Source organism: Pristis pectinata, chromosome 40 (assembly GCF_009764475.1).
Source record: "Pristis pectinata isolate sPriPec2 chromosome 40, sPriPec2.1.pri, whole genome shotgun sequence".
Lineage (NCBI taxonomy): Eukaryota > Metazoa > Chordata > Chondrichthyes > Rhinopristiformes > Pristidae > Pristis > Pristis pectinata.
The window spans coordinates 8,224,346-8,232,977 of NC_067443.1; the positions used below are offsets into that span (position 1 = coordinate 8,224,346).

General features: G+C 58.1%; 1 protein-coding gene across 1 annotated transcript; it reads left to right on the forward strand.

Moving 5' to 3' along the window:
* The first annotated feature begins 2,557 nt into the window (after positions 1-2,557).
* On the forward strand, positions 2,558-5,115 carry tlr18 (toll-like receptor 18). Its single transcript, XM_052045743.1, has one exon. The coding sequence runs from the start codon at positions 2,582-2,584 to the stop codon at positions 5,006-5,008; it is 2,427 nt and encodes an 808-aa protein (XP_051901703.1). The 5' UTR covers positions 2,558-2,581; the 3' UTR covers positions 5,009-5,115.
* The last annotated feature ends 3,517 nt before the right edge of the window (positions 5,116-8,632 follow it).

Here is an 8,632-nt window from a genome sequence, read left to right on the forward strand (position 1 = left end):
AAACATTGGTGAAGTGAAGGGTAGGTTGGCACAGTGGATGTTATAAAACAAGGGTCAGAGAACCAGAAGTTGTGCTCAACTTCTCTGAAACATGGGATTGTGTCCATTCAGGTGCCACACTTTGGGAAAGATCCGAAGGTTTTGGAGAGAGTGCAGAAGAGATTTACTCAAATGATCCCAGGAGGACTGGGTTAGCTGTGGATGGCTTTTGTGTGCAGTTCTGGTCACCCAGCTATAGGAAGGTGTCATTGAGCTGGAGAGGGGGCAGGAAAGATTCACCAGGATGTTGCCGGGACTGGAGGGCTTGAGTTATAGGGAGATACCGGACAGGCCGGGACTGTTTTCCCTAGAGTGAAGGAGGCTGAGGGGTGACCTTACAGAGGTTTATAAAGTCACGAGGAGAATAGATAAGGTGGACGGTCACAGACTTTTCCCCAGGGTGGGGGAGTCTGAAACTAGAGGGCACAGGTTTAAGGTGAGAGGGGAGAGATTTAAAGCTTATGAGAGGGACAAGTCTTTCACACAGAGGGTGGTGGGGATGTGGAATGAGCTGCCAGAGGAAGATGTAGAGGCAGGTACAGTTACAACACTGAAAGGACACTTGGACAGGTACATGGACAGGAAAGGTTTCGAGGGATATGGGCCAAATGCAGGCAAATGGGTCTAGCCCAGGTAGACAACTTGCTCAGCATGGATGAGTTGGGCTGAAGGGCCTGTTTCTGTGCTGTATAATTTTGACTGGGGTTGTTCTTTGAACAGGGTGTGTGTGGGGGGTGGGTGGGTGGTGTGAGAGGGAAGGGTACAGACAGAGGACTGAGAGGAGCAATTTCCATGGCGGGGGGGCAGGGTCTGACACCAGGGGGTGGAGGATGAAGGCAAGGGCAACAGGTGAGTGGCTGGGGTTGGGGACTCACTGCCGGAGGCAGCAGTGGTGCAGATTCAGTTACAGTGATCGAGAGGGAGCTGGATCACTCTCTGAAGGGAAAGCTGTGGGGAACGGTGGGGGGGGGGGGGGTGTGGTGGGAGAGTGGGACAAGCTGGGTTGGTCTGGAATAGAGCTAGTAGCGACCTGATGGATAGAATTGCCTCCTTCCTTGCAATGACCCTTCAGTGACTCTTCATACAACCATCAGGTTCTTGACCTGAACCCAACCTCAGCAACTATGGACCTCTTGCACTGCCATTGACTGGGCTCTGACTGTGCTTCTATACTAACAGAAAATGGAACAGGACAGGCCCTTCAGCCCACAATGTTGTGCTGAACTAACTTAACGGATCCCTGAGAAACAAAGGACTGGAGATTCTGGAATCCAGATGAAAACATGATGTTGCTGGAGGATCTCAGCAGGCCAGGCAGCATCCGTGGAGAAAAGCAGGCCGTCAACGTTTCGGGTCAGGACCCTCCATCAGGACTGAAGATAGGAAAAGGGGAAGCCCAATATATCAGAGGGGAAAGCAGAGCAGTGATAGGTGGACAACAGAGGGGAGGCGGGGTGGGCACAGGGAGGTGAGAGGTAGAAACTAATCCCTTCTGCCCGCACAACGTCCATCTCCCTCCATTCCCTGCACATCCATGTGCCTGTCTAAAGACTCTTAACAGCCTCTATCATATCTGCCTCCACCCCCACCCCAGGCTCCCACCGCTCTCTGTGTAAAAAAAACCTGCCCCACACATCTCCTTTGAACTTTCCCCCTCTCACCTTAAATGCACGTCCTCTGGTATTAGACGTTCCAACCCTGGGGAAAAAGATACCGGCTGTCTACTCTATCTGTGCCTCTCATAATCTTATAAACCTGTGTCGGGTGTCCCCTCAGCCTCTGCCGCTCCAGAGAAAACAACTCAAGTTTGTCCAACCTCCCCTTATAGCTCATGCCCTCTAATCCAGGCAGTATCCTGGTGAACCTCTCCTGCACCCTCTCCAAAGCCCCCACATCCTCCCTGTAATCGGGAGACCAGAACTGGATGCAATTCTCCAGATTTGGCTGAACTGAACTCCAGTTGTTTTGTACAGTCTTTTGTTAACTGTTGTGTACAATTCCGTGTGTTGTCTGTACCCACCTGACTGTGAAGCTGCTGCAATAAAGTTTTTCATTGTACCTGGACCTCACCAGATGTGCACATAACAGTAAAGGGGACAGTAAACCCCCGGTAGTCCGGTGTCCCTGGGGCCTCCCTGGTGTGTGTGTGTGTGGAGGTCTCCCTCCTTCCCCCGCGGACCCTGCTAACCGCTGCACTGTTCTCTTTGGGGGTACAGCACGGTAGTGTAGCGATTAGCGTAACGCTATTACAGCGCCAGCGACCCCTGTTCAATTCCCGCCGCTGTCTGTGCGTTCTCCCCGTGTCTGTGTGGGTTTCCTCCGGGTGCTCCGGTTTCCTCCCACATTCCAGAGACGTACAGGTTAGGAAGTTATGGGCATGCTATGTTGGCGCCAGAAGCGTGGCGACACTTGCGGGCTGCCCCCAGAACACTACGCAAAAGATGCATTTCACTGTGTGTTTCGGTGTACATGTGACTAATAAAGAAATCTTCTCTCTCTCTGTCTCTCTGCAGGCTGGAGGGGAGGGGGCCACTTGGAAAAGATGCCCGCGCATTGGGCCCTGGCTGGGCTGCCGGCGGCGCTGCTGTGGATGGAGATGGCGGTGTCTCTGGCCCAGGGGCAGTGCCAGGTCCACGGGACGACGGTGGACTGCTCCGGCCTCCACCTGCTGCAGGTACCCCCAGCGCTGCCCCGGGACACCGAGGTCCTCGACCTGTCCTACAACGGGATCGGAGGCATCCAGGACTCGGACTTTGCCCGGTTGCCCCGCCTGCGGGTCCTGAGGCTAAACTACAACAACATCTCCCGGCTGGCCGAGGCCGCCTTCGCCTCCAATCCCTGGCTGGAGGAGCTGAACCTCTTCAACAACTCCCTCCGCACCATGCCCGGCTCGGTGCTGGCGCCGCTGCCGAGACTGGTCCGCCTCGACCTCTCCAACAACCTGTACCGGACGGTCAGGCTGAGCCCGGCCTTTGCCAACCTCTCCAACCTCCGGGACCTCTCCATCGGAGGGGAGCTGATCCACGCCCTGCGGAGGGGCGACCTCTCCCCGCTCAGCCGCACCCGTCTCACCAGGTTGGCCCTGAAGACCGGCTCCAGCCTGGCCGAGTACGAGGCGGGCTCCCTGTCCGTGCTGAGGTCGCAGTCGGTGTGGACGGACATTGCGGTGGACCGCCGGCCCCAGCTCCTCCCCGCCCTCCTCTCCGACCTCTACCGCACCCCCGCCACCTCGCTGCGCCTCCGCCGCCTCTTCGAGTTCACCTACTACGCTGGCGACGAGGACCTCTTCCGCGGGCTGCGGGACAGCCGCATCCGCAACCTCACCTTCTTCCGCGGCAAGTTCAGCGAGAAGCTGCTGGGCTTCATCCTCCTCAACCTGCAGGGGTCGGCGGTGCGGAACCTGACGCTGGAGGCCATAGACTTCGCCCGCTCGCCCAACGCCAGCGCCGGCCTGCCCGACATCACCGGCCTGGAGCTTGAGCACCTTAGCCTGCAGGACATCAGCAACCCCGACGTGCTGAGGTTCAACCAGGGCTTCGGCTGGCTGGGCGAGGTCCGCTCGCTGCTCATCAACCAGATCGCCTTCAATTATGTCCCGTGCGGAGCCTGGAGGCAGATGAGGCGGGCGCGGCTGATCGACATCTCCCGCAACCAGCTGCGGGAGGACTACATCTACAACCGGCGCTGCCAGTACGCGGGCACCATGCAGATGTTAGAGGAGTTCCGCCTGGGCGTCAACCTGATCGGCAGCCTGCGGGCGGTCGCCCTGCTGACAGCCCGCTGGCCGGTCCTCAGCACCATCGACCTCAGCCACAACCTCATCGGCCCGTGCCAGCCGCCCTGCCCCTGGGGCCCGGCCCTGGGCCGGCTGGTCCTCCACCACAACCCCGCCGACCCTTCCACCTTCGCCTGCCTGCCCCGCACCCTGCGCTACCTCGACCTGTCCCACTGTCAGCTGGAGCGCCTGGAACCCGCCTGGTTCTCCCGCGCTCCCAACCTCAGCACGCTGCTGCTCAGCGGCAACCGCCTCAAGTTCATCCCGGCCGGCTGGCGGGCCCCCGCCCTGCGGAGGCTGGAGCTGGACGGCAACTCCTTCGGGGCGATCGGGCCCGGCTCCTTCCGCCTGATGCCCCTCCTGAGGAGCCTGGGCGCGGGGGACAACCCCTACCACTGCACCTGCGACCTGCACCGCTTCCTCTCCGAGGCGCGCTCCGGCCGCCTGCTCCTGCTCGGCTGGCCGGCCGCCTACGTCTGCTACCACCCGCCCGCCCTGCTGGACACCCGGCTGGCCGACTACTCGCCGGGGCGGCTGCAGTGCGAGGTGGGGCTGGCGCTGGCCATCTCCGTCTCGGCCAGCGCGCTGCTGGCGGTGGGGGCCACGCTGGTGTGCTGGCGCTACGACCTGCCCTGGTACGTCCGGGCCACCTGGCAGGTGGTGCGCTCCCGCTACCGGAGCTCGGAGAGGTCCCGGGACCCCGGCCGCCCCCCGCCCACCTTCCACGCCTTTGTGTCCTACAGCCGGGCGGATGCCGAATGGGTGATGCAGCAGCTGCTGGCCCGGCTGGAGGCGGGACGGAGCCCCTACCGGGTGTGCATCCACGAACGGGACTTCACGCCGGGCCGCTGGATCATCGACAACATCATCGAGAACATGGAGCGGAGCCGCAAAGTGCTCTTCGTGCTGTCCCGCGGCTTCGTCGACAGCGAGTGGTGCAACTACGAGCTGTACTTCGCGCACCAGCGGCCGCTCGGCCGCTCCCTGCGGGACGCCGTGCTATTGCTGCTGGAGCCCATCTGCCCCCGCTCGCTGCCCAGCCGCTTCTGCCGCCTGCGCCGCCTCCTCGACTCCCGCACCTACCTGGAGTGGCCGGCCGAGCCCAGCCGCCAGCCCTTCTTCTGGGCGCAGCTCAGGGGCCTGCTGGGCAAGCCCGAGGACGAGGTGTCCTCCCCGGCTGCCCAGCCCAGCTGAGTCCGTCCGGTCGTGTCCCCCCGCCCCAAGGGGATCTCTACAGGGAGGTACAGCAGGGGAAAGGCCCTTCGGCCCAACTCGTGCCCACAACCCCAACTGCCCCACATCCCTCTGAACCCTTCCCGTCCATGAGTGCCTTAAGTGTTGCCTCACCCACAAGGGTTGGCGAATCTTTTTGTCACCGGTTCAGTGAAGAACTTGGTTCTGCAGGCGGTCCAGACGGATCATCACATCGGTGCATCGAGGGCAAACAGTAACAGGGCGCAGAATCAAGTGTCACAGTGACGGAGAAAGCAGAGCCCTGAGCCTGGCGGTTGGTGCTTTCAGGACAGTGGAGCAGGTCGCCAAAGGACACAGTGGGATCAGTTGCAGACCTGGGCGGGAAATGGCAGATGGAGTTTAACCCGGCCAAGCGTGGGGTGTTGCACTTTGGGATGTGAAAGTGATCCTGGGGTCCAAGTCCATCGCACCCTGAAAGTTGGTTGATAGGGCGGCAAAGAAGGTGCACGACATCCTTGCCTTCATTGGTCAGGGCACTGAGCTCAAGAGTCAGGAAGATAGGTCGCAGCTTTATAAACCTCTGGTGAGGGCACTGGAGGACATGCATTTAAGGTGAGGGGGGTAAGTTCAAAGGAGATGTGGGGAGGAGGAGATTTTTTTACACACAGAGCGGTGGGTGCCTGGAACAGGCTGCCAGGGGTGGGGGTGGAGGCAGATACGATAGAGACGTTTAAGAAGCTCTTGGATAGGCAGATGGCTGTGCAGGGAACGGAGGGGTGTGGACAGTGTGTAGGCAGAAGGGATGAGATTAATTACCAGTGTAATTAATTCAGCACAACATGATGGGCCGAAGGGCCTGGTCCGGTTCTGTGCTGTTCGGACAGGTTCTCGGTGGTTCGAATGGACATGATGGGCTAACCGCTGTTTCTATCCTGTATGAGTTGTGAGGCCTGAGAGCAGGGTGACCTGGAATATGGAGGCAGCGGGTCGGGAGAGTCGGCAGATCGTAGAGAGAGGGAGAGTGAGAGAGTCAGAGAGAGAGAGTCAGAGAGAGAGGAAGAGAGAGAGAGAGAGAGCCAGTAGCAGGATTGCAGCCAGTCAGATACCAGGTGTGACTTGGGCTGCAGAGAGAAGGGGTGGAGGTGGGGGTCAGGGTGGGGGTTGGGGGGGTGGAGGTGGGGGGGAGGGTGGGAGGGGTGAGCAGAGGGAACGTCCCAGGTTGGAATGCAGAGGGGGGACCTGAATGGTGCGAGTGATGTTCATGCCTGCTGGGAGAGGGAAGCCTCAGCGAGGTGTGAACAGAAGGCGGTGAGGGGAGGTGGTGGGGTGGGAGCAGGGGGGGTGGGAGGTGCTGGGCCTGTGAGACACTGAACCCCACTGCTGCCGGAAACCTGGAGTCGGGGAGTATCCAGTGGGCCGGGTATCCTCTGTGGAGAGAGCGAGAGAGGAGCCATTGGTGTTCCAGGAAAGCTGAGTCTTTCCAGCAGCTACTGGCAATTGGTTTGTTATTGTCACATGATGCTGTCATCGTTCAGTGCACCAGTACATGGAGGTGGTTGGTACCAGAGGAGAACAGAAGGCAGGTTGTAGTGTGAGAGGTTGCTACCTGTCCCCATTGTGGGGGCTGCTCCTCAGGTTCTGGCTGCACTCCAGCCCCAGTCTCCTGACCTTAGGGCACCCTGTGTGGAGCGGGGAGGGTCGGTCAGGAGACCTCCTGGTCGGTCTTCCCCTGGACCATGGAGGGCTCTGTCCGAGCCAACTGCCAGCCCCTCTTCCGGGGATATATCCGTGCCCGGGTGTCCCTGGAGAGGGAACACGCTCTCTGGGGGCCTTCCGGGACTCGTGGTCACCAAAGGGACAGGAGTGTATCCTGGACAGGGAGGGCAATGTTTTAATGTAACATTGGTGGGAGCTCTGTAAATAACTAAGGCTATTGCTTGTGTGAAAAGCTGCAGGGGTTGTGTGGGGAGGGGCCCACCCCGTGGTTCCGTCCTTAGGTCAAAGCCCACAAACTGTTTGTAGCTGGATTAACTGATGACTTGCAGTCATGGAGCAACGTTACTCGTTATGGAAACTGTTCAATCTTCTGTATTCTGATATTTTAGAATTTTTTATGAATAAAGGATATTTTGAAAATAAAGGAACAACTGCAGACTGAACCAGGCCAGTGAGGGGGGAGACGGAGGGAGTGAGGGAGGAGGGACGGAGGGAGGAGGGAGGGAGGGACGGAGGGAGGAGGCGAGAGGAGTATGGACGAGGAGCTGGCCTCCCGCCTTAAGCTTTTGATACCCCACCTTACATCACAGAACACGGAACATCTAAAGGAGATTTATGAGATTTAAAGTGCCTCCAATCGTGAAACGCTGTCAGCTCATTTGAGGTTACACAGAACAGCACAGGAGCAGGCCCTTCGGCCCAAAATGTCTGTGCTGAACACGATGCAGAATTAAACTAAATCCCTTCTGCCTGCATATGGTCCACCTCCCTCCAGTCCCTGAGTATATTGTTATGTAGCCACACCAAGCTGGAGACCCAGGGCCCTCTTGAAGTATGAATACTCAAAAACAAAGTGTATTGGGCAGACGGGAACTTACGGGAGCGTGCTACCAGGTAAATGCTGGCAAAGAACAGCAACAGGTCCTAGTAGTACAACCCACCACCGGTCCTCCTCTCGCTGCTTCACCGGCAGAGGATAGAGTTGTGGGATAGTGATCATACAGCACACGATATCATGTGCCACCACTACTTGTACAGAGAGGAATTGCGGGTTTAAGGGGGAATGGTTTAGGTGTGAGTGCGCTGCCACTAGGTGTGTTACGTTACTTGCAGGAGAGCAATGGGTTTGTGGGGAAGGGAATGGGACCCATGTGAGATTGTCTAATGTCTCTTTAGAATGGCTAACCAGGGAGAATTACCTGAGGGAGCATGGGGGAAATGTTGCTGGGATCTCTTGGTATTCTCAAATGCCCAGTCCACGGCAATAGGGTAATGTAACCTGTTACCGGGCTAAGGAAGGGTATATGTTCCTCTTTAATGGCACTTACACCACTGCCACCCCCACTCTGCCAGCTTGGTTTGCAATGGGAACGATCGGGCCGGTCACGGTCCCCTGCCCCCAGAAGGCTCATGTCCGACGAAGACTTGTGGTGCGGTCAGTTAGTGAGGAGTTCTGTGAGGACTGGAGGGATCCTATGTCATTGGGGTCTCCCTTATCGTCATTAGGCTATGGACTCCTGAGTACTCTCTCTCTGGGGGGTTCAGCAGGAACTATAGCTGCAAAAAACTGGAACTACCTTATTTGTGGACTGGCCGTGCTGGGAAACAGTACTATGGAGGGCCTGAAGGCAGTGAACTGGGAACTGGCGGAGCTTCGACTTTATGCCCAGCAGACCCGGTATGCTGTGGACTACCAGTTGGCTCAGCAAGGAGGAGTATGTGCCATAGCTGGGGACAAATGTATCACTGAGTCCTACAACATCTCCCATGCCATTCAGGACATTCAGAGGCAAGTAGATAGTTTTAGGCAGGGATTTTCAGGAGGGACAGGTTGGTTGGGGTGGCTACTAGGAGGATCGTGGGCATCATACCTGCTGCATGGAGCGGTGGGACTAATCCTTATTATAA